Genomic DNA, 27,519 nt, shown 5'->3' with positions numbered 1-27,519 from the left:
TTTCTTAAATAAACATAAATAGATAAGTAGGCCGATACTATTTTCAGATAACTTTATTATCCAAAATGATGGAGGTCTGAAACATACAAAAAGTAGCATTGTAAATAAAATCAACTATCTGTTGGTAAGACATAAGTAATAGACTAACAAGTAAATACATAATCCTCTAATAAACTTTACTTTATATTGCATGAAAAGAACATTCATGGAAAAGAACGATAAAAACGGATAAATGAGAAGAGAGTGTTCACACTGTTAGCTTTCGGAGTGTGATGACTAATTTTACCTGGACCAACTTTTTTTTCCAACTGTCAAAACTAGTTTATCTTTATCGTTTTTTCCTTAGTCTTGACAAAACTTGCGTTTCAAATCCAACCATGGTTGGTCCGTAGCAGAGTCATTCAATCGAAGAGGAATCAATGCCTGCTTTCTAGGTTATATTTCATCTAACCCATAACAAGCTTCGGGTAAACTTATTATGTGCAAAGTGGTGGGTCAGGGCAGTTTAACAACCACAATCACGCTCTAACGTCATCACAGCGATATTGTGAGCATCCAGATGGTCCATCATAACTACCTGTCGAGGGTTACTAAATGGTAATAACTTGAATGATAGATAATGGTCACCATCAAAAGTGTTCATGTTTATTTATCAAATGTTTAATCGAGGGAGAAAACCCGATGATAGAAAAAATGGAAAGCAGTAAGAAACAAGATAGTCATTTTTAATGACATATCTAGTTGCTCTAGTCAATGGACGTACAGTCGAAGAGAGATAACTCTTTTAGAATTTAGTCTATGCTAAAACTAGAGGAGCGAAAATTGGGGAGACAAATGGAAATTAAAAACGTTATAGTAATGCAACATTATGATAGTGATGTTTTGTAGATCTAAGTGATATTAATCGACACGAATGTCTAGCTGTGTTGGACAACGCAGGGACGTATTATACGTTTCTATGCACTTTATCCTTTAACGGACCTCTTCTTCCCTCTAAAACTGGGGAATCCCCAACCAGGAAGTAATTCCTCCAGGGGGAAAATGACGTCACAGAAAAAACTATGAGCCAATCGTCGATGAACTTCCGAAAACATGGCGACTGGTAGCAGGCATCGTGATAAACACTCGACGTTTCTGTACAATTTGCCGTACAGTATTACGATAGAACTCTGTCATGGCCTCGATATTGACCACGCTTGGGAACGTTTAGGTAGGTTATCACAAATTTACATTTACACTGTCTTTCATTCTTAAGTGGACAGTGATCGAATGTCAACAAGTTGTGAAGCTTGACGTAATATTCGTTTTTACTCCTGTGTTTTTGTTTGACAAGTTGTGTATCTTCTGACATAGTTTGGACTTCGTTTTCAATACATATATATATTATATCGTAAGTAATGTCACATTTCTTACAAAATAAATTCAGATACATATAATTAGCCGATTACTTAATATTATCTTGTAATGATCAAGTAATATAAAGGCTTGACCCTACCCAATCTTGATCATGTGTTCCTGTTTCCGGTTTCACTTCCTAGTCTACTTCAACACGTACTTCAATAAAGTGACACTTTTCCTTCCAAGATAAAAGAAAGTTGATAAGAATTGAAAAATAAATGCTATCTTTTACCAAATAGTCAGTAATAATGTTAAAATATAGCATACAACATCATATTTTTCTTAAGATTTCCTAAATATCAACCCGGTGACTCCAAATACCACAACTCGTGTGATTTCGTTGGGCATCAGTTTGAAAGAAAAGGGAAAATACTAATTCCTATCGAGTGCCCAAACCAAATGAGCAAAAGAAGCATGCTCTGTCAGCAGAATGACAGACTGTATTTAACACTATATACAAGCAACACCAACCTTCTCCTATTACACTTCCAAATGTGATAACTCTATAAATATATGTTTTTGTTCTTGATGATGACCCATATACAAAGTATTGATAGTCTGGTCAGTTTTGACCTACAGACACAGATTTTTTCAGCACAAATTTATTATAAATGCATGCTGGTATTTATTACTACATCATAATTTACTACACACCAACAGTGACATACAACCTTCCATTTGATTGATCTAACAATAATTGTGAAGCACAGATTTAGTTTGCTGTGTTAAAGCAACTGGATACTAAGCACAAGTGAAGTTTCATTAGTAAAAATGACAGAAAATCCATCCCATTCATTCTGACTCATTCATAAGGCCTACTGTAACAGTTACAATATCATCTTTTCACACATTCTAACATTACCGACAAACTTATGGAGAAAGAGGAACTTAAATATACTACAAAGATAATCACCATCAACTCTCCACTTCACATTTTGATGACTCATTTGAGCTTTTGGTTATGATAAATTTCTCCAATGTTGAGATTGATCATCTGCCTCAACAAGAAAGATGGCTGCAGTATCTTAAGGCTTGGATCATTTTGAGTGGTTTTAATCAACAGAACATGGTCACCCATGACTGGTACCAAGTTTCCATTGACTACATCAAAACAATTGGCTGTATTGTAGTACAATCAAATCACCTCCAATTTAGTTTGAAAGGAAACCACAGCGTTTCCACTAATGGAATTCATTGTATCTGTTGGCCTATAGTATATAAGTTATATAATGTGACGATACCACTGGTTTATTATTGAGTGACATGCTTATGTTAATAATGTATTACTGATACAGTATGCATGTAAATACTGATAATTCCCTAACTTTACTGCTACATATAGATGTACAGCTGTCACAATAGCTCAGTCAATATTGTTAATCAGTGTAACCTCAGGTGACAATGCAAGGTGTGTAGTTTGTGTTCTCAGGAAACTGAGAAAGTGACTGCTTTGTGCTGTTGTGGATGTGTCCTTGAGCAAGACACTTAATCTCAAGTGCTTTTGAATAGCATGTTGTTCAATGAGTTATCCACCAGCTACTGCAAGGAGATCCTACCTCAAAATGGTCTGGCTGGCTGGCTAAATTATAGGTTGATAAATTCCGGAAATAAAGAAACATGATTTTTCCAAGTCTCTTCATACCTATATGTATACACATATATACTTATTTTGTTATTTGAAATAGGCTTGTTAAAAACAATTACTTTGACAACACACCTTTTACTGTTGTAGCTGGTGAGATAGGCTACCTTCATCAAGATGTAAAACTCTTTGAATTGGCGTACCGAGAACCTAATGGCAGCCCTACCAAAAAGCTACTCATGGATTGGGGCTGTAAAAACCCGACAGTGATGGATTTGTACTTGATCCTTAAAAGGCTTGACAGGCGCAGGGAAACGCAGGTTCTGGAGGCATGGTGTAAGTTGATATTTCTATTTCTGAAGAAGGCCAATTATCAAGTTACATACACCTATTGGACTTGATGACTACACTGTGTAATCATAAATACACATTACACAAATACAAAAATCAGTGTGCTTAATTAATATAAGCCTGTACTTTTTTACATGAAACCTTTGAAGCAGAAAACACAATTTGAATTTTTTAAAAAATGGCAAATTTCTGTATTATATGTACTATTTATTGACTGCAGGGTTTACTGAAGGTTAAGACTGAAAAGGTTGAATTTTGTTTTGGTTTAAATATCTATCCTTTTTTGCCAGAAGAAAGGTGGATTCACATTTATATGAGCAGATATAAGTGTTTGGTTGAATATACTATAATTACAATTGTTTGTTTCTCATGTTACTGACTATGAGTAGTAAGATTGATTTGTAAGTAACTGAATGATCAATGTTATCTTAGTTTTGCTATTTAAACTTTTGAAGGGGCAGTAGTTAGTTGTAATTAACTGACATAAAACAGAACTGAAGCAGCATACATGTACATATGTACAACAGAAATGATATGGAAACATGTAGATTTTAACAATCCTAATTAGGCAGGTTTAGTTGGTTACATGCTGTAATGATGGGAATTCGTTCAAAAGATTTTACCAATTTTCAATCTCTCTCAAATGATGTAATACTAGCAGTACCAACGATAGCATTTAATGGAATTATAAAAAAATGTCCTGATGTAACATGATCTTGACCGTGTGTCTTGTTACAGTTGAAATTAAAATTATTTAATTTTGGAGTTACTTAATATTTCCCTACTTGAGAAGAATTACTTCTTGATCTACATTGCAGATGTCAGAGGGTTTCTCCGATTTTAAATAGCATATTTTTACAACATTATTGTGTTGTTTCTAATCTCAGTCATGAATCACTTTGAATCACAGTATTGCTCTCTTGCTACCATTGTCAATGTCAAGATTTTATAAGGACAAAAGGAGTATAAGTTTGCTGATATATAAGTTTGTCACTGACTGCATGTATATTGCCATTTCATTATAAAAATACTCAAGGTATTTGTGAAAGTTCCTGTGGGATCATCAACATTGGCAGTCTGAACTTCAAATTAAAGTTTCTGTATAATGAAATGACTTAAAAACCATATGTACACATGGGTCAAGTTATCAGAGTTACTTCCCCTACACCATAGTCAGTATGGAAGTAATAAGCCAGATGAGGACTGCAAATGATATTTTGGTTTTTGAAAACATGTCAGGCACATCAAATGGAAAGCGCTATTTACCAAGTATCAACTTTCTCAAGGAAAAGTAGATATTGAAATTATGTTTTAGAACTGTGAAATTCTGATAAAACTTTATTTTACAAAGATATATCAATGAACCTTTCCTTTTGTTATCATTATTTTGCAGTCTTTCACTACAAACCTTTAGGTTCCTGATCCTTTCCTCTAAGTTATCATATCAACAGTAAAATGGAACAGTCCAGAATGGACACTACTGGCCCCCTCTCTTTTTTTCATTATCTATAAAGTTAAGGTTAGGTTTTGAATATGTTGGTGGGTTTTTATAAAACATTTTCTAATTATATTTAAAGCATTAACAGATATTATAATAGACAGAGTAAATTTTATTGACAGACTAGTTACAGGGTCTTGAATCATGACAAATCCATTGTACATACATAACTGTATATGCAATTATATATGGTTAACATTAGCACTAAGAATCCATCACAGAAGTATTAGATATTTAGTATTCCAGAGGTGGTTTGGATGAATCTTAATTCTTCCTTATCATATTAAAGGCATGCATATAATTTTTAACTAATTAATGATATCAGCTTTAATCATTCTGATTTCTTTCATTTTCAACATTACAAAGAAGTAATAATTGCAAATTGCTGTTGCTATGTTAATTGTACATGTATTTGACTCACCAACCATAATGCGATAGACTACATCAAAGTTTAGTTATTGTAATAAATATTCATGAAGGTCAATATACATGATATCAATAGAACAATAACAGTTGTCCTGTTTATATTTTTTAACTGTTTATTTTCTTCAATTTCTTATCAAAATCCTCTGAACCAGTTTCAAGAAATATTTGCAGAAACCATTCTTGGAATAAAATACACCATAATAGTGAATAATATGGTCCCTACCTCACAGGGACCTGAGGGGTGGGGCCAAAAGGGGTCAAATTGATTTAAACTTCAAAAATCTTCTTCTCAACACCCGGATATTGTAGAATCGGATACTCTAAATGGACGGCAGCATCTTAAGGTGCTTTACAAATATTGTAAGCTTCATGGCTCAACGGTCTGACGTTTCCTACATGTAGGGAGGGGTAAATTAAATTTTACTATAGTTTATATAGGAGAAATAGATTTTTGAACATAATTTGATTAATTTCGATTGGAAATATTTTAAGGTTGGTAAGAATTATGAGGAAAGGATGATGGCTATATGATATGCCCCTATTGATCCTGTCTGACACCCAGGGGCTGATGGGTGAGGCCAAAAGGAGTCAAACTGACTTGGATTTCAAAAATCATTTTACTATAGTATATATAGGCAAAATAGATTTTTTAGCATAATTTGTTTAATTTCCATTGGAAATATTTCAAACTTAGTTAGAATTATGAGTGAATAATGATGGCATGATGATGTGCCTATATTGATCCTGGCTGACCTTCAAGGGCTGATGTATGGGGCCAAAAGGGGTCAAATTGACTCAGATTTCAAAAATCCTCTTCTCAACACCTACATTTGAGGTGCTTTAATTACTAAAATGGGTCTTACTTTTTTCCTGGGGTGGAATTTAACTTTACTGTAATTTCTATAAAAAAAATGCATTTTTGAGCATAACATTGTTTATTTCCAACGGGAAATAACTTTCTAAGAATTATTAGTATAGTATGACAGTTTTGATGATATGAATGTATTGACACCGGTTTACTATCATTAATCTTTAACCTTTATTTACAGTATTGCTTATCTGAGGTGACTATCAAGACTGCTGGGCCTATTGTTTTATAATTAACACCTATAAATCAGAAGTAGGGAGTAAACATATACCAGAGTTAAAAAATTTGGTGGTCAATAAATTGTATTATTGCTGACTAGTTTCACCCGTAATGGGCTGTAAGGGCAATGTGACATGCATTTTGATACCCTGAATTACATCAAAAGTGGTTCAAAATGTGACATTTTCCTAACTGTCAGTTGTGTAACAATAATGTGTCGATCATCTGATGGATTAAGAGAGATGTAGGGGCTGAAAGTTATATTGCAAATTCAAAATCAAAAGTTGACTCAACATTGTTGTCGATATTTGGAGTGTTAAGTTGTGTGGTTTTCTGGCTGGTATAAGGATACCACAAGGGTGTGAAGGGTGTCTGCTCCAAAATTAGATGCTATGAATTCAGAAACGGAGTTACGAACCTAACTAGGGCAGTCGCACATGTGAGGTATGCTTATTCAAATATGGTAGCAGAAAGTATTTTTTAAATTTGAAATTAAAATTAAAATTATGCATATAACATTAGCAGCTCGATATCTAACATAAGAAAGCGCAAATTTCATGTGACATTTTTCCCTTCCTTGCCTTCCCAAATGTTTGACTAACTTGTTACTTGAATGTCATGTGAGTTATTCCCCTTCCTTATCTTCCCAAACATTTGACTGACTTGTTACTTGTATTTGATGTGAGTTATTCCCCTTCCTTACCTTCCCAAACATTTACATTACTTGACATTATTTATTATGGAATTATGCATTATTAATTATTAATGTTGAATTCAGGTTTAAAGAATTTTTTATACACATACTAATAGTATTGCATACATGGATTGTCTGGGTTGACATGAATATTTGAGCACCAGAAAAATGTTAGCCCTCAGGTACCATAACACATAATACTGGAAACAAAGACAGTAATGATTTTTTGATATGCAGAAAAATAATTGACAAGTTAATGAATGATAAAAAATCTGCCAAGTCTGGTGATCAAATTCAAGTTCTAAACACAGAAGTTTTCACACTCCCAAGCCCAACCTGTTGCTACTAGGGAGTTTTCTAAATGAATCCATGTTTATTTTGTTTTTGGGCAAACAATAGCATCCAATGGGAGTGAATTTATTACAAAGCAGTGTTGTTGTTGGAACTTTTCCGATTGGCCTTGCAGACATTGAAGGGAGTTCCAATCGTAAACATGTATCAGTTTGTTTGTTTGTACAATAAATCCATTCTTCTTGACATACATTTATATGCAAATTTATTTGCTTATTTATAAAATATGTAACAGGAACAGGGATGTTAAATCTCATCAATTATTCATGACATGATGTCCTTCCAAATCAATTACAGAGTATTTTGTGATACTGATATGTTATTTATTATCATTTGAAAATATCACTTTTCATTTAAACAAACATATTCTTTGTTTCCTGTAGAATTTTTTTTCTCCCTCAGGGGTCCGGAAACACACATGTCCGGTCGTCATGGACAAGTGAAAATTGTCTCGGACAACCAGATTTATCTTTGTCAGTCGTCCATCGGACGAGTACCTTTTTTCCAATGATATTAATGTTACAACTTAAATTTCAATAAAAATGTTAAGAAAATTAAAAACAAAGAAACGTGTTTATGGTACTTCGGAAACAAAATATTCCAGTCAGCACTCTAACTTTTGATTACACCATGACATCAAATATAGCATTCGGAATACCTTAGCCATTTTCCTGCGGTCATACTGATGTCAGGTGCTCTCGGGCGGTACCAACATGTACCGGTCTGTATTTAGCAGCACCTAGTCAGTAGAATATAAACAAACTCTACAGCTAGGCCTAAGTCGCGCATAATGTCTGACGCAAAGCAGCCATCATTGCATGGTTTTTTTCTCTAAAACTTAAAATAGAAATAGAAAAAAAGTCACATGTCACATCCTCGCTGATTAAGTTTGGACGAGTAAATTTCCAATCCGGACAAGTAAATTTTTCAGTCCACTAGTCCTGTGCCTAGTGGTTTAAAATATTTTTCCAGACCCCTGCTCCCTGTTGTTTTTTTTACTCAAAGTAAAATAAGTTGGCATGGTGTTAAATGTATTTGTACAAAATGTACTACAATGAGCCCATGGAGCCTACACACTACAATGGTCACATACTTTTTACTTGATTAAGTCATCTCAATTTAACATTTTTTCAAACGTAAAACGAAAACCCAACAACCTCTGTTTGGCCGTTGACTTTAATTTAAGCACTGGTGTATGAATCTGTTGATGAATCACAATAGTCAACACACATATAATCATAAGTGTATATTAATTAAGATTGCTGTGTAATGTTTTGCTTTATCATATATTTAGATATACAATGTATAATTTAATTGTTAATATATCATTAGAAAATGTTATCCCCAATGATACAATCCATCTCTATATCAATTTATAATCCATTAGTCATAACTGCTAAATATAGGTTTTTATAGATGTCTTTTAACGATGAAGATAAGGAGTACATAAGTTTTGGATTCATATAACAAATTTTGTTACAGTACTGATGCAGCACTTGATTTAGAAATGAAAGTCAATGTTATAGTGATGTAAACACATTGGTCATTGAGATTTAAGACGAGTCATGGTGAGTCTTTACATTTATGAGTGATACAGACCTAACTGAAGTACATGTGGTCAAATACTGCATTTGAACATGTTTTGTCGGTCATGATGTAAGTTCAACCCACATTACGATGACTAAGATGAAAGAAAAATTTAAGAAATTCTTTTTAATTATGTTAAGATCATTTATTGTGAATAATTGTGACTGTCTGTAAAATGGTGAAGACTTCCAGGTTTGGGTACATGACCATAGTTAATATACAATGTACTTGTATTATGTAAAATTACATGATTATATTTACAAACAATACATAATGCTTTTTTACAGATAGGAAAGCATATGTTGTAAATATATAACTAATAATGATGGTTCTCCTTATTTTGAAATTTACTACTAGTCACTTAGACATTAAAACAAAATGGTCCATTAAATATAGATTCAGCTTTACAAGACCATATAGGAATATGCATGATTTTCTGTTTTTTAGCTCACCTGGCCCGACTACTAGTCATAAGCGACTTACAGGATCTTGACCAAATTTGGTCAGAAGCATCCCTAGGGAAAGTAAATTGTATAAATGGTGGGTCTAGGCCCCTAGGGATCTGTTTTTGGGTTTGGAAGGGGTCTTAAAATTCTACTCCTCCTGTAGGAATGATTGGATTTTGCCCAAATGTTTCTAAAGCATTGTTGGGAGGAGAAGAATCAATTTTCTATAAACAGTGGGTCTTTGCTTCCTAGGGCCTGAGGGGTTGCCCCATAGAAAAAAAGAGCAATTTTTTTTAAAACTCCTACTCCTACTTTAGGAATAATTGGATTTTGAGCAAATTTAGTCTGAAACAGTGTTGGGTGATCCCTAGCTGTACCTATTTGATATTGGTACTGAAAAGAAAATGGCAAACAGGTGGCCATCTTGGATTATGATTTTGAAAGTTTGTTATCGCTACTTCTTTAGAAATACTGCATAAATATTTCTCATATTTCATGTATAGGTTCCTCTTTGTCCCTTGTTGTGAGTTTAGGAAAAACAAAAATGGACGTCAGACTGCCATCTTAGATTTCGCTAGTAAAGATTTGTTATCCCTATTTCTTAATAAGAAGTACTGAATTGATCTCTATGAAATTTCATTAATAGGTTCCCTTTGATCTCTTCTTGTGTCCATTTGATTTTGGGAATTATCAGAAAAAACAAAATGGCTTCAAGGCAACCATCTTGGATTTGGTAGGTAAAGATTATTACTGCCATTTCTGCAAGGGAATGTTAAAATTTCTTATCATTAAGAGCAAAAACAGAGAAAGAAGGGAAAAGATCCATCTTTAATAGAGTAAATACTTCAAAATTCAACTCCTCCTGTAGGAATGATCAGATTTTGCCAAAGTTTGGTTTGAAACATTGTTGAGGTAAAGGGAAACAATTTTGTATAAATAGTGAGTCCAATGGGAATTGTTTTGTGTTGTGTGTTTGGAGATATAAAATTGCTTTTCCTTTAGTTTTGATAAAGCAATTTCAGCCAAGCAAAGCCATATGAGCTATACAGGCCCTATGGGCCTCTTTTATACTTTTTGTTGAATGATACATATTTATACAAATGAACTTTACAGTTCAAAAACTCAGTCTGCATTTATTTATTCCCTGTACCTTTTTTCATTAATCCACTATACTTTAAATACCTTATGATTATTATTGTGTCAAACATATCCTGAGTTAGAATTGTTAAAAGGAAGTGGGAAGATTGAATCAAGATCATCCATTGGCTGCCTGTTATAGAAATGAGAATCGGGATCAACCATTGGTTGATTGTTAACAGAAAATGATTTTGATAGGTTTGGCACCAGGCCATATGAGCCATGTATATGTACAGGTTTCTCTTTGTTTATAGAATTCTTAAGGTAAACCTGCTCATAAGATGAACTTGTATGGAGGAGAAAATTAATTTGATATCTGTTCGATAGGGATGCAGATTTAACTCTGGATTGGAATTATATCTACCAGTATATGAATTCAACATATGTATATTTTATTTTCACAGAATTTACCTTAAATGTAAGAAACAATGTATCTTATCTCTGTTTGTTAGTCTATTCAATATGAGTATAAGATAAAGAACACTAAGATAGCTACAATGTTAGCCATTTCATTTTTTCTGTCTCTCCCTCAATAGACAGTACAAAACTAAAAGAGATTAAGGTGTGTAAAATTTGAGAACCCTGATTCAAGGATGTCCAAAGAAATAGTAATATAACAAACAACGATTCTCAAACTTCAAGATGGTTGTCTGACAGCCATGTTGTTCTGATCAATTCCAAAGTGGGCAATGCACAACTACGAACCAAGGGGAGCCAAACAGATGAGCATGATCTATCCAGTATATCTCAAGATAGTTCAAGGACAGATGGACTAAGGTGAAAGAAGATTTAAACATACATTATGATAGTTTTTTTAATATTGTTATGTTCCCCTAAAAATAATTTTGGGGAGTATATAGTTGACACATTGTCAGTCCATCTGTCCTTCCATCTGACCTTTCATGTTCAGAACATAACTCTGCCCATAGTTAAGCAAGGATCATGAATTTTGGTGTATACACTGGTCATATGAAGATGATGTGTAGTGTACCAAATTTAGGCCTGTAACCCTTCAATTACAGAGATATCGCCCTTTGTTTCAATTTTGTGTCTTATAGCATAAGTTTTCTTACATTTAAACTAGGGTAACAAAAAATGGTGTATACATTGGTCAAACCCCTCAAAAGTATCTTATCTGATTCCATGTTTTTTTAACTATATTTTAATTTGTATTAAAAATTATTTAACAAGATTTCAATACCATATCAAATCATTCCATTGAAATGATATTTTCAAGGAAGAATTTGATGGAATATCAACATTTAATTGTGTTTTAGTAGAATAGTCGTGTTCATCTGTTGCATGCAGTAGTAAATATCACTTATAATTAAAGTTAGGTATTTGCTGATAGAGATGACCTCCAAAGGAGATATTAACTTTACAGAAACAATGTCAATGAAGACCAGGTTTTACTGTATATTAATGATGTTGTAAATAAAAACATTTCTTTGAAAATGCATTTTTAGCTCACCTGGCACCACTGAATAACTATAGTAATGCTGAGCATCAGGAGATAAACACAATCATAACTGATAATTTGTTCTGGGGTCTGATCTGGTTGTCTTTGAAGCTATTGAGATTATCATCCCATAACTTAATATCATTGCTGGACATCAAGAGATTAACAATGGATCTCTGTCCCCACCCCAACGGAATTAGAAGCTGTATCTGTGGGATGAGGCTCATCAGGGGAAATATTTTCCATCTAAAGAATTGAAAAGTTTTGCATTATTGACTTAAATATCCAGATTGAGCAATACAAGCCCTGCGTGCCTCTTGTTTTTAATTAATGAGGAAGTTGCTGTAACATTTTTTTTAAAAATACACTTTAATAATGATGTTTACTGTGTGCAATAATACATGTACTACAGTCAACATTCACACCTATCAACACCTCAGCATATCATCTGCCAACAGGATGTAACAAAATAAATTCTAATGTCTGTGTGGTTCCACTCCTACCGACACTGGGACATGTATATCCGATCTCATGTTTCACACCAGGAAGGGCCTTTTTTCATTGGTCTTTAGATCAGCTTCGAACTATGATTGGTTAATCATTAACTAATGATAATTTTTGTAGGGAAGTCCCTATCACTTCAGTAAACTAATACTAGGTTCAAGGAGATAATAGTCCTGGAAATGTTTGTATGAATATACTAATTATGTATAATATTGAGATTGATGTATTCAGTAACATGTGACACATGTACAGTGGGCCAGGAATGGCTACATGTGTGTGTGTGTGTGTGTGAGTGTGTTTTATAATGCTATATACAAGCAGACATCCCGGATAAACTATTATGTAAACAGCTTTTGTTCATTCACTTCAGTTTTTTTCTATTTTTTTTTTTTTTTATATAAAACACCACACTTAGTTGGTCGGATGTCTTGATATTTCAATAATGGATTCTACAGACTTAGGTATTAGCTTTTCAACTGTCTTGTGCGTATGTATTGATATGTAAAGATACTGATGCTGTACAGAAGAAGACGTCAGGAAGAGAACTGACACTATTGGATTATTGCAGATTGTGAAATTCAGAGACAAAAAAAGTGAATACTTGCAGAGATTGCTTTCCAGTAACATTTACAATGCATGTGTACAATATCACAGTACCTGAAAATGGTAGGTATACTAATATAAATATCTAAACACACAGGATTACCAAATGGATTGCTGACATTTTTCACTAATTAGTCACCTAATGTGAGGGAGGTAGAGGGGTGTGTGGGTAGGTTTAAGGGTGGGGATGGATGGAGGGGTTTGGGGCAGGAGGGGTGTTTTGGTAGGGGAAGGGGTGTATGGATGGATGGAAGGATGTGTGGGTAGATGAGTCATGAAACATTGGGGTTTTTATTTTAACATATTGTAGAACACACTTGACAATCAGTTTATTTACAATATGTGATTGTTTTTGTGGAATTCTTTCTGATATAGAAAAGGTTGCAGTATGTGACATTCATCATCTAAGACATCAAAAATACCCGACCTATATGGTTGAGTGACCCTGGGAATGGTCCACTTCTATAAAACTGCTGACTTGCCCACTACACAAGGTGAAGTGGAAGAGAATGAGTTAATGATATCAATAAGTCAATGCAGTGTTAATATTGGTCAAGTGGTGAATGCCTATGTCTGGATTGCTGGTGTGAGGCCAACCTGGAGCAGGCACAAGCTACTGGCAGCTGGTCAGTGGTATTTTACCAAGATTTTAGACTTTCCTCCATCATCCAAGCCTAGCATGGTTTTAAATGATCTCGGCAGTTGATAAGACTTACAGTAACAATAAACAAGCAAACAAACAAACATTACTGAAGGATACATTTGTATTACTAGATTCTGATATCGCTAACTTGTATAAATGATATAATTTCCTATTTCATTTACTGATGTCATATATTTATGATATCACATTTTGCAGATACCAAGTTGGAGCCTCATATATCTAGACAAAGATTGCTTAAGTATTGACATGAAGTCTAGACAGTTTTTGTAATATTTTAGCATGTTTGCTGATGTTATCTAATAAGAATGGCCACAAACTGCACAGATCACAGGAGAGAATTATCTGTTTTTAAAGTGGTATTCACCAGAACTCCAGACCTTTCATATTGAGTTATCATATGAAATACAATACGACCAGTACATTGTAGGATAGATAAGGTATGGCAGTATTCAGGTGACTGCCTTCAGTGTCCTATATACTAGGTTGGGAACTCCCTCAGGATGTCTAGACTCTCCACCAACTTTCCCGGAGTATTAAGAACTTGTTTACATCAGAGAAAATTTTATTGTATTTCATGGAATATATACCGATTAATCTAAAAAGACGATAAGTGACACAAATGTCTTTTGGTCCCATAAAAATTAAATTCAGTTTAGTAGGAGTGACTCAGCTCGAGTTTGGACTGCTTTTCATAATTTTTTTTTCTGTCATGCATATATATAGCATTTAACATATCCTGTTTATAATGAGTTGCGGAGCTCAAATTTAATATTATGCAAAAAAGATATTAGCAGATAGCTCTCTGTGGCAGAAGGCCTGCAAGTAATAATATCGGTAAAGATAGGATTGGTATATTAGTATGTACAGGTGTATCTGTGTAAACTGATCGTACTGTTCTTATAGAAGGAACTTCCACTGCCAGGCACCGTAATTTTTTTCATTGTTGTTGATTTTGTTAAAAAAAAAAATTTCACAGTAATTGTTATTGAGGATAATAAAACTGCATTCATTACTTTACATACCTAAATATTTATTAATCCATCTCGCCAGATTGTAGTTGCAAAATATTTTTTTAAGATTTCAAAACCCTACAGACCATGGGATGATAAGGTGCATAAAAACACACAGGTTATTTGGGTATTTAATTTCTGTAAAAACATGATGTACAAAATTGAACATTATCATTACTGATTGTTACATTTACAGTAAGAAGTTAAAACTTAGGGATGAATGAAAACTAATCATACAACAAAAATGAAATAAAAACTATAAATGATCTTCACTATTTTGTAATACTAGTGCTTCCCCTCCCCTGTTTACTTTATACATACAATATATTATTGTTTCTGAGTGTCATGTTAATTTTAAAACATCTTTGCTTTCATTGGGTAGTTTAATGGAAGATACACATGGGTGTGTCTTTGTGAAATATGATTGGTCAATTTGTTCTGTAAATTAGCCTCTGGCTTTTGACTGACTGTAGAAAACTTATGTCAAAGACGGGAAGTAAGGTTGTAAACAAAAGGTAGCGATTGTTTATCACAAACACTATATAATTCTAAGCAGCTTGATATTACCTACATCTATATTTAGCTAACATTTTCAGAATATTTGTTATATTTTATCTATACTTCAAATCTAAAAAATATTAGAATATATTTCTGTTTTGTGCATAAAATTTTAACTTGTGAGATTCACAATGTTTCAGTTTTTTTCTAGATACAAATTTGATAGGATTTTGATGTTAAGCTGATAATGCTACTGATTGACTTCAGAGGATTTATAATTATGTTGAGTATTCATGTCAGCCATAAGGCACATCAGGACATACATAAAATATCACAAATAGTTGAGTAATTATTGGTCCAGTCATATAGGTCTGTCAGGGCTGTAATTATAAATAAAGGCTAAATGGTTGGATAAAAAAATCTCAGGTAAATACAGGTCTATCCTACAGGTAACATTTACAATGTAACAGAAGGGATCTAAATCATGGATGTAAGCATTAGTGGACACCATTTTGGATTTTGATTTAGCCAGTTGTGTGGACTTGGAGTTGTATATTTGATACAAAAATTTCAACTTATGTTATTATGATGTTTACTTTGTGCAAATATACCTGGTACTAATATGAACTGTAAGTAATATTAATGTCAACAAGTGACACTTAGATTATAAACATATGGACATGTCATATCGTTGTGTACATACAAATTATCTTTCCTAAAGAATTTTCAATTAATTGTAATGGTCTCATCATTGGCAAAAAATTTTACATTTGATAAAAAAAGAGTTTCAGTAATTTTAGTTTTTTGGGTTTTTTTAATGGATCTATATGATTAAATGCTCCCAACACTGAGTAAAATCGCATACAAATAGAAAACGTTTAAATACCAATTTATACTATCAGTATCAGTACTTGTTTATCTATTTCAATTTTTTGTTTGTATCATTAATTATTTACTAAATACTATATTCACCTTTTCCTTTTTATTAATTATAAAAAAGTTCAAAAATAATTTTTGTGAGGTCTTTTGTTCCAGTATGAGATTTTGTTTCTGTTGTTGGTTTAATTTAAAGATCTGATTTGTTCATCTGAAGATGTTGAAGAACATTCAGAGATGTTTTGTTGACAAAAATTACATGCAGTTTCCATTTTATCTGTTGTAGTTTCCAGTAGCAGTGAGAAGGTACATGATTCACATGCATACCAATGGGACAATTCCTGTAGCCATGGAGCTGTGGGAGGAACCCATAGGGCTGTGGGAGGATCCCATGGGGCTGTGGGAGGATCAGCCCCAACTCCCAGGGAAATGCTGGAGAACCTTTACTCCACCAGTAAGTAAAGGATTCTCTTTCACCAAAAACACTTTGTCTGGCTCACTTAAGGCATAAAGTTATTGTTCAATATTGCTGTAAATTCCATTCTTCTAAAGACCTAGAATTGTCCTCAGCTTAAATATAAACTTTATCTATTTTACAACAATTGCGAAACAAGTTATTCGAGCTTATACTAATCACTCTTGTTGGCCCGGATGTAAGCGCGCGAGGGGTCTTATTGTGGGAGGAAACCAGAGTACCCGGGGAAAACCCACGTGGTTGGGCAGGTGACCCCTTACCTTTTCACGTCCGTTCCGGGAATCGAACCCCGGTCGGCTAGGTGAAAAGCGAGTGCGTTAACACTGCGCCACCCGACCACCCGTCCTCAGCTTGAGTGGATGGAAGAAATATCTCAATAAAAAGACTGCATTGAGCAGACATTTTGACACCAGTCAAAGCAATAGTGCATAAAAGGTTGTTTTCATCTTCATTCTGTGATGCTAATATGTTACTTGAAATAAATGTGATATATTGTACCTATCAAAAAAGTAAAGCTATCCAGTAACTTTCCTTAAACTTGTCAGTCTTTTTGTAAAAATATACTGGTATTGACACAATATGGATACCAAAATGGGGTGTGACTTACTGTGAAATCTTTATATCACTGTTTTGATTGGTCTGATAATTTTTTTTATGAATTCATTGTCTACTTGGTATCCTTATCTACAGAATTGCCAAAACCAAGTCCACCGGGAGCAGTGCCTCCTGGGAACCCCTCCCACAACAAAGACCATAATGTGAACTTCAACATGCCTGATAAATCAATACAGGGGTCAAAGTTCATGTCCAATAAGATGATGGAGGACAAACACATCCCATCTATAGAGAAAAATTATGATGATAAGGTCATACCAGGGCAAGACAAGGCCATATCCGGACAAGACAAAGTCATATCTGGGCAGGATAAGGCTATATCTGGACAGGACAAGGGCAAGGTAAGCTCCACACAATACATTTAATTACAAAATACTTGCTTGTGTGAAAAGAAATAGTATAAAAAATATATCGCAAATTCCACTTACAAAAGACTAATTTTAGGTTCCCAGTGGGTGCACCAGTAATAAGTACATTTACAGTTTATGTGTGTATGTGTATAAGTTCATTATAACATGCCCTATGTTCCAACAGATCCAAGTTAAAAATATACTTCTGACAATAAGGCCCCAAATGCTACTTTATGTCTTGTAATAAGCCCACACTTCGTCTTACCTATTTAAATTTCATGAATTTGAAAAACGTTTGACATCCAAAGCTGATGTGTGTTCTGATTGGTCAGAATTAAGATATATTGATGTAATTCAATTTTTTACTTTTTCTTTCTTTCCCAGAAAGTTTCAATAGGATTCTTGTCAGGAAGTGGCAACGGAGACAAATCTATGTGCTCTGTACATGTTAATGAGGTTGAGACAGACGGGCCTGGTGAGAATAGCAAAGGCAATATGGGAGAGCCTTCCATAAGCCTTGACTTAATGGATCGAGTCAAGAGTCATGAGGGCTTGTCTACCCTGAACCAGAATGGCAGCTGTGATGCTGACACTGCCATGGCTATCATCAACACTCCAAGCTTCACGTATAAGGAAATAAATCAGGCTACTAATGGATTTAACGACCAGTGCAAGCTTGGTCAAGGCAGTTTTGGTGAGGTCTACAAGGGCCGGCTCAAAAATTCACAATGTGCCATCAAACGACTCTTCTCTGTAAGTATTCTAATGTCAAGAACTAACCCAATCAACAGAGCTCGACCTTTCTAAAGGATTGGTGTCATATTTACAGCCTCATATTGACTTGTCACAGGCTGTTATTGTGTCTCTCTGAGCATTGTACTGCAAATCTTGTCTGTTAGTGACTTGAATAATTCCCATTTTCTTTGTTAATATAGAAATGAATTTACATCAAAATTTTTTTTATGTTTATATCTTTTTACTGATTGTTCTGTAAAAACAGATTATTTTTTGTTGTGTACCGCAAAGTTATATGAGTGAGCAGTTTCTGCGACAATCATAGGTTCATCCTTTTCTTTCTGTCCTAAATATGCCAGTATTTGGCTATTTTGCTTGTGAAAATGTAATATTGGTAAATAGAATGCACATGTGTCTGATATTTTTTGCATCTTTCACTCATGCTACACACTCAGGAAAGATACTAAAATTTTTGACACACTGCAGAAATATGTTTGTTATTGCTGAAGACACAATTAAATATCCTCTTTATATGGCCATATGTTATATTAAACTTCAGTTTGTAAGGGAGGATTTAAATAATTGATAATAATTTACAAACATTTCAGTCAACTTTTATTTAAAACCTTTATCAGTAATGTGCTTGTATCAAATAATGTTTCTCTGCGCAGTTGTGTGAATGATATCAATTTATATTTGTCTCATAACTGACATGGGATCTGTCATTATAGAAATCTTGTGGTATCGTATATGTAATTGACATGGGATCTGTCATTATAGAAATCCCTTGGTACTATCTATGTAACTGACATGGGATCTGTCATTATAGAAATCTCGTGGTACCATATAAACTGACGTGGGATCTGTCATTATAGAAATCCCTTGGTACCATATATGTATAAGCTCAGGTACTTCTTGTATGTAATCATATCTGAACAAACAGGTAAAATGCAAACTTAAGTTATCTTCGTTATGTAAACAAACACAACACCTGTATCCCAAACTGACTCAAACTTTGTGACATGTCACATCCTGGATCTTAAAATTGTCTGTGTTTTTTTTTGATTTGTTTTATCATGTATGATATACTAACACTGACTAACACTGAAACCCTGATACAAGAATCTGCCTGTCTGTTTACAGGGATCAGAAGAGGACCAGGAATCCCAGAGCCACTTGAAAACTGAGCTGAAGGCACTGATTCGGTATGTAATCACTTGTGTGGACTGTGATAGCTACATGTAATTAGATCTATATCTTTCTCATTTAGGATTTAGCTGCCTGAAAAATCTTCTTATCATTTTTGTCCGAAAAATACCTGATTGATATATTCATGTATTCTCATATATTTGAATTTTTATCTGAATCAAGAAGTGTTTGATAGCAAATCAGTATTTTTTTTAAAGTTGTAGTTTATTTTATGATGTGCTTCTTTGTAGATATCGGCATGAAAACATTGTAGCACTGTATGGTTACACATTAGAGGGTTCCGATGTCTGCCTGGTCTACCAGTACATGCCTCATGGGTCACTGGAGGACAGACTTAGCTGCAAGGTAAACATGCTTAGAAATGTCATTATTCACAAAAGTTTAAAATTGAAAATATTTTACTATAAACCAACACCTGGTAATAAGGCCATTATTAACAATAAGCCCATACATAGTAACCTTTAAAATTGCTAACAGATGTTATTTGTTTGTCTTGCAATAAGCCTGACCCTAATATTGAGTCAAAGCTTAATTAAGAGCCCCCTTTGCTTATCATAGAATACATACATTCTGTCATTCTTTATGTGTGTACCTATATATTACTGAATTAAATTAAAAAGTAAAGATGTTGGAAAAAAATAGTTTGTGATGAAACAGATTTTTATCAGCATTGTATTTTTCTGCTTGAAAAAAGACATCACAGGTTATCTTACCACTCAAGCTTGAAGCTTTTAAAGTGAAACTCAAATCTCATTGTAGATAATCTGTGATTGTTGTTTTCAGTGTGGCACACGGCCGTTAACATGGCAGGAAAGATTAATCATTGTACGAGGAGCTTCCTGTGGCCTTCAGTACTTACACACCCTGGGCACGGCACCACTCATCCACGGTGATATAAAAAGGTACCAACTGAAAAACATGTTTAATGAGCTAAGCTGCCTTCTCTGAACAAAACAAAATTGTTGACAGATAAAAGTAAAAATTTTAACTCTGTGAATTACTAAGGTTAAGATGTGATTCTTTAACAAGAGAAGAATACTCTTGGTTTTTGAAAATAAAATTATTCCTAATTTGAATGTTATTTCAGTGCCAATATACTTTTGGACAAGCATTTGGAGGCAAAGATTTCTGACTTGGGGATGGCCAAGCATGCTCAGAAGGGGTCCACCACTGGGGCACTCACTCATATCACCAAACAACAAATGGGAACTAAGGAGTACACCTCCAAGGCCTATCTACCACCCGAGGCCCAGAGGGGGTCACAAATGTCTATCAAAGGAGATACATTTTCATTCGGAGTGGTATGTTGTCTGAAATAGGTTTTACCTAATCTGGTTCAAAAGATGAGCTGCTCCTCATTTAGGATTTTGGATTTTGCCTCAATTTAGCCTGAAGCATCCTTATGTGAATGGGAAACAGTTTTGTACAAGGGGTGGGTCTCGGCCCCTCTGGGATAGGAGGAGTGGGATCAATGGTGGAAATAGAGCAAATTCTTTAAAATTCTTCTTTTCTTCGAATGATTTAATTTTGTCCAGATTTGATCTGAAGCATCCTTTGGTGAAAAGAACTTATTTATGTTTAAACTGTGCATCTTACCCCCTTATCTTGCTGATCTGTCAATGGTCAAAATTGTCTGGTTTTTCTTTAATGTGTACTTGAAAATTGTATATTTCTTAATTTTTCTTACTGAGGTATCTCATCACTGTGAATTCAATTTAACCTTGGAATAAGCCATCTCTATGATCTAAGTTGATGTTTCTACAAGATCAGTTATTCTGTCACAGGAAAGACAGATTATGGCTGTGCTGTAGATTTAAACATTAAACCTTTTGTATGATAAATTTTTCATAACCTTTTGATATTTACCAGGTGATGATGGAAGTATGTACAGGGGAACAAGCTTACGACGAGAAGCGTGAAGGAGGGGATGCCAAATACCTGGTAGGACATGATAACTCTTTAAAGACCAGTAAAACATATCATTTGTAAACACAAACTTTCCTTCACCTCTGCCTTTGGTGTTGGAAATGTCTTCAAGAAAATAAAACAAGAATTTATAGAAATGGTAATAGAAGTCCTTGCATTTCACTTGATGTGTGATCATTCATTTTCCTGCCGTCAAAATAAGAATATTGAAAAATGTTCATTTTGGTAATTATACAACAAATGCATTTTAATGGTAAAAGGGTATTTACTGTCACAATTGTATCTAAAAATTGATGAAGCATAGATTTTTTTAAATTTCTTCTAACAGGAGCGCTATGTGAATGAGTACCTGGAAGAAAGTCAGACACGATATGAAGATCTCCGTGACAATAAACCAGGCATGTGTCCAAGTGCCATCTATGACAAACTCTTTCACATTGCTCTCCAATGTACACAGAAGAAGAAAAAGGATCGCCCAGATATGGTCAAGGTAAAGAACAAGCTACCACCAATAAGTCTATGTCTGGAGAGAAGCCCACCCACATTTATTTGCTGTTTTGTTCATGATAACTGTTACTTTGTTGTCCTGTAATAAACCCACCTTTTGACTATGAGTACGAGGTAATGTGCTGGCCCACTGAGCTAATCACTGAATAGTTTTATGGAATATTGTTGAAGACTTCGGCAGTGACAAAAAGTTGTTGATCAGTATAATACCTAATGAAAGAATTATAAAATATTAAATGTAACAAAATTGACAGCAAGCAAACAGTCTGTAATCATAAAGTGAATTTGTTTAAATGTTTCTTGTGAGCAATAATAAGAGTTGAATTAGGGTATTCTAGAATAAAATTTTGAATACATTTAATTTATAAACAAAAAAGACAAAGATAACAGAAATGGCTTTCATTTTACAGGTATACTTAGGCTTGGAAGAGCTGGAGAGTCAGTATAATGGCTTCCTTGTTCAGGGACAAGAAAGCGAGTCAACCAAATCCCTGGAAGAGGGGATCAATGATCTTCATCTCCAACAAGATATCAGCTGTGAAGACAGTGAAGCTAAGAAACATCAGGCAGAGATTCTTTTGAGACCACTGGATCCAGAGGAAAATGAAATCCTTAAATCAAAACGTGACATTTTCTTTGGCTCCTACTTAAAAGCTGTCACAGAAAGTGTTGGATCAGAGGACTATTTATATGACGAGTACTGCGAGGATGATGTTACCATGGTAGCTGAAGGTGACCAACAATACCAAGGGTATGAACTTGATGCAACAGAAAACATGGAGAGTCTCAGTAATGAACCTACATTGACAGAGAATAGTGTTCCTTTTAGTCAACAGGACAAGGAAGCTGCAACATTGTTACAACAACATCAACAGAAGGTTGCATACTATGAAGGTGTTGTCAGTGAAGACCATGTGACAAGTGTTCAAGAATTCAGCCAGTCAACGGAAGAACCTGACTTATCTGTAGAAAATAACAATATTTACAAAACAGAGGATGCTACACCAACACAGGAAACCAATTCTCAGAATAATTCTGACAAAGGTGAAGGTCAGCTGGAAGTGCTCTACAGTAATAAACGGGAAATGGGGACAAGTTATGAAGGACATATGCAGGCAGAAATGATCTTTCAGCACCATGTCGATTCAGAGTCCACATTTAAACAGCAGAATGACAATATGGATCATTTATTTGCTAGCTGCAGAAACATTTCTCCAAATTCTAGTCAGTTATGGCAACAGAAGCGTGCAGAGCCCAGTGAAAGTGAATGTTTTGTCTGAACCAGAAGGGAATTCCTAATATGCATAAGAGCATATATCATTATCATAGTAGTCATTTTCATCTAAGTCATGTTTTACACTAGTTCATTCTTGGTATAGATATTGACCCAAAATATATTACTGTGACTGTGATTCATAAACATTCTTAGTTAAACCTGTCAAAATCTGTCTTCGGGAGGAATCAAAATTGGTCTTAATTGGTTGTTATATAATGGTTGTTATAGGGAGTTTGTATAGACAGAGAGTACAGTATTATGAACAGGTGGATAAAAAGGCATGTCACCAAATATGTATTGGTATAAAAGGAATTGTAATCATATTATTTATTGTCATATTTGCTGCTTTAGCAGAGACACTAGTCTCTATACAGATTTAATATGGAAGTGTTGTCTACTGTATCATGTTGGTACAAGTTTGTTTCTTCTCAATTGTATACCTAATATATTTGTTTATCATTGTAATATCATTGTAAGTGATGTTTTATCAGTGAATATACACATGTATTAATGAGTGCGCTATAGTATTGAGCGTGTAAACAGCATTGAACAGTTGGGTTGCTAAAAATTTCATTGTCTAAGGTGTTTAAGAACTCCAACCTGTTTATTGGTTAAAAATATCTTTACCTACCAAATATCATCTCATGTTTTCATATGGAAATAAAAACATAGTAATTCACCTAAACATTAGAAACATACATTAATGTTTTGAAATAAATGTTGCCAAAACCTTGAAAATGATATTTAACGAATCAAGATCAAAGAACATCTGACTTCCTGTTCATCTGATTTCTTTTTTAAGGGTCGGAATCCTTCATCACTTTCTGTAAACATGAAAATGTATCGTATCTTACAAAAAAGTCGCTGAAGGTTCCCAATTTTGTATAAGAGCATTATTTAAAGTTTTCACAAACATCATGAGGAACACCACTAGTTTATTATGTTGCTTATAAAATTTGATTTGGATTTATTCAAAGGTATTTGACTGTTTGAGTGTTTAAAATGATGTATACAAAGTCTATTCAAAAGGACATATATATATATTTATAAACACAAATATGTATTTCATGTGCTGTTTTAAAAAAAATGGAGTTGTGTACTTAAGCTTACCTTAACTAGCTGTTCTCTGCCTGGTCGCCATACTGGTATATGTTATCTTGCCAATTAAATCAGAGTTTCATTTTAAACAGACTTACCGTAATCAAAATTTATATTATTTTTAGTTGAATCATCGATACTGATGTGGATATGGTAACTTGTGTTATGTTTTGTTCTGAATTACATTGGTGTTTTTTGTTGATACATGTACCAAAGGACAGTCTCTAAAACTCACTTTTTACTATGCAAAACTAATTGTATCTGAAGCATCTCGGGAAGTTAATTGGTCTGTGTGTAATAATAACAGTGATACTATACAAAGTAGCTTATGTTTTTGCTTTGTTTTTAAATCCAGTAATTGATTTTCAGTAAAAGCCAGGTGGAGATTGGTCTTTTTAGTACATACAGATCACTTCCTGTAAAAAACGACTGAATTAAACTGAATGAAAAGGAACTTATTTTTTTATCAGCAGGTAAGATGACATCTGTAACAAGCCAAAACTGTTTACAGCTATTTAATTATAAGGATTTTATACTGATACAGTTGCTTTGGTGATATAAAAAATTTTAGTGCTGAAACTCTTTTAACTGTCAAATAAATTGTGTCCATGTGGTATACTATTCATGGTTGTGTGTACATGTTTGAGGCATTGTATCATTGCATTGTATTCCCTAAATCAGTGATATAAAGGAGATATTCTTCCATGTAATGTAATGTGATGTACAGCACAACATCTTAAGGACCATTGATCAAATTAATCATCCTTTTCTTAGATTTGCAATGTTGTTTTTCAACAATTTGCTAGAATAGAAAAAAAACAGATCTGTAATAATTTGTTTATATTTGATGCATATTTTTTCTTTATAAGAACAATATTTTTATTTTTATCAAATACATGTCAATATTATTTGGAACCAAAATCAAGTGTTATTGTATAGCTATTTTTATAGAAGACCAATGACATTGGGTTCATTTGATCTGAAAGTAGTTGATTCCTTGATACATTGTATTTATGGATTGTTGTAAATACATGCATTTTTGTTGTATTGTGTTTATAAAACTTCAGACAATCAAAGCTAGGTATAGGAATCTATTGATTAGAATGAATATGTATGTTACGGCTATTCTAGTAAAACATCCATGATCCATCCCAGGACTCCACATTTTGTTTAGGGGTACAAACCATAGGATTTATTGATAATTTGCCTAGAAGTAACAGGCATAAAACCTTACCATGGTGGAATTGATTCATATTTTTTTTTTGTCTTAGATGTAGTAATTTAATGTTTTAATGGAAAAGTCGTTATTGGTGTAATGAGATGTGACCATATTTACTAGATTTAATATACTATAGTTAACTGAAAAAAGTATATTTATCACATTTTTAACCCACCATCTATTAGATGGTGGGTTATTCAAATCGCCCTGCGTCCGTGGTCCGTCTAGGCGTCCGTCCGTCCGTCATCCGTCAGTCCGTAAACAATTTTTGTTACCGCAATTTCTGGAAAAGTACTGGATGGATCTTTCTCATATTTCATATGCAGGTTCCCCTTGGTCCCTAGTTGTGCATTGTACCTTTTTTGAACTGATTCGCATTCAAGATGGCCGACAGGTGGCCATCTTGTATTTTGGAAGTAAAAGTTTGTTACCGCTATTTCTGGAAAAGTACTGGATGGATCTTTCTCAAATTTCATATGCAGGTTCCCCTTTGTCCCTAGTTGTGCATTGTATCTTTTTTGGACTGATTCGATATTCAAGATGGCCGACAGGCAGCCATCTTGGATTTTGGAAGTAAAAGTTTGTTACTGCTATTTCTTGGAAAGTACTGGATGGATCTTTCTCAAATTTCATATGCAGTTTCCCCTTGGTCCCTAGTTGTGCATTGTACCTTTTTTGGACTGATTCGAATTCAAGATTGCAGACAGGTGGCCATCTTGGATTTTGAGAGTAAAAGTTTGTTACTGCTATTTCTTGGAAAGTACTGGATGGATCTTTCTCAAATTTCATATGCAGGTTCCCTTTGGTTCCAAGTTGTACATTATACCTTTTTGGACTGATCCATAATCAAGATGGCTGACAGGCAGCCATCTTGGATTTTGAGAGTAAAATCTTGTTACTGCTATATCTGAGGAAGTCCTGGATGGATCCTTCTGATATTTCATAGATATTGGGTTCCCTTGGTCCCTAGTTGTGCATTGTACCTTTTTTGGACTGATTTGAAATCAAGGTTGCCTACAGGCAGCCATCTTGGATGTCGACAGTAATACAGCACAAGCATATTGTCCATTATCACCTGTAACTGACTGCTATCTAATAATACTTTGGGATCTTTTTCAAATGATATTTGCTAATAGGTGTTTAATAAAAATATCTTGTGCCATCATTGAGTACATTCAATGAAGACCAGTTCATGAACATTTACAACACCTGTAACAAACAAAAAAAAATAAACAAATCTTCAAGAACTGAAAACAGATCTTCAAATGGTGGGCTCCAAGATCCCTCTGGGATCTCTTGTTTATGATTGTGCCTTGTCTCATCTGAATGGTATTAAAATGCATTTAAAGAAATTTGATTTATTAACAGCATTCATTAAGAAAATCGTTGACAGAAACATAAGTTGTTGAATAAAAAAAAATAGAAAAAAAGTCAGATCATCTTAGCTCATTATTTCTGGTTTTTCATATTGATTTTGGGGTATATTTATATTCTTGTGTTGGGCTTATGGTTTTTTTAATTGAATCATTAATTTTATCCATGTAAATCAAATGTTATATAAAAAAGGACCATATGCTTATTGTTACTTGATAAAACTTTGATAAAAATGTACTTCAAAAATATCATATGTCTGAATAATTTATTAAATTGACCTTTGATTAATTCTTAATTATCCAAATTAGTGTTTACTCTTCTTTAGCTAGTAACTGCTATATATACTTAAGTCTATGTATAAAGATAATTCTATTGGAGTAAAATATGTATAATATTAAAGACAGTTGCTTTATAAATGTTATTTAGTGAAAAGTTTGTGCTTAATACATGTTTACTTCATTGCTGTGGTTTTAACTTAATTTAAATTTGACTACAAATGCAAAAAAAGTGATCTATTGTTATTTAATACCATGATTATTTTTATAATAAATGAAAATGAATTAA

The 27,519-nt window shown here is 33.8% G+C and overlaps 1 protein-coding gene across 1 annotated transcript; it reads left to right on the top strand.

Moving 5' to 3' along the window:
- The first annotated feature begins 1,092 nt into the window (after window positions 1–1,092).
- Window positions 1,093–25,684, top strand: LOC132555067 (uncharacterized). Its single transcript, XM_060219408.1, has 12 exons — window positions 1,093–1,210; window positions 3,131–3,316; window positions 16,458–16,625; window positions 17,337–17,602; window positions 17,996–18,364; window positions 19,490–19,551; window positions 19,786–19,900; window positions 20,339–20,457; window positions 20,643–20,856; window positions 21,425–21,496; window positions 21,810–21,971; window positions 22,399–25,684. Exons 1-12 carry the CDS (start codon window positions 1,093–1,095, stop codon window positions 23,266–23,268), a joined length of 2,721 nt encoding a protein of 906 aa, XP_060075391.1. The 3' UTR covers window positions 23,269–25,684.
- The last annotated feature ends 1,835 nt before the right edge of the window (window positions 25,685–27,519 follow it).

The sequence above is a fragment of the Ylistrum balloti genome, unplaced genomic scaffold (assembly GCF_031769215.1).
Source record: "Ylistrum balloti isolate Yb309-2 unplaced genomic scaffold, AGI_CSIRO_Ybal_v1 Utg370452, whole genome shotgun sequence".
Taxonomy (NCBI): Eukaryota; Metazoa; Mollusca; class Bivalvia; order Pectinida; family Pectinidae; genus Ylistrum; species Ylistrum balloti.
The sequence above is the reverse complement of the archived record's forward strand: the minus strand, read 5'-3'. Positions and strand labels throughout refer to the sequence as shown.

What these genes read in the sequence shown, in the direction of transcription:
- LOC132555067 (XM_060219408.1), top strand. Translation starts at nt 1,093, where the DNA reads ATGGCGACTGGTAGCAGGCATCGTGATAAACACTCGACGTTTCTGTAC. An exon ending in CTGGACAGGACAAGGGCAAG is followed by an intron (nt 17,603 to 17,995) that starts GTAAGCTCCACA and finishes TTTCTTTCCCAG; the next exon opens with AAAGTTTCAATAGGATTCTT. An exon ending in ATCCACGGTGATATAAAAAG is followed by an intron (nt 20,458 to 20,642) that starts GTACCAACTGAA and finishes ATGTTATTTCAG; the next exon opens with TGCCAATATACTTTTGGACA.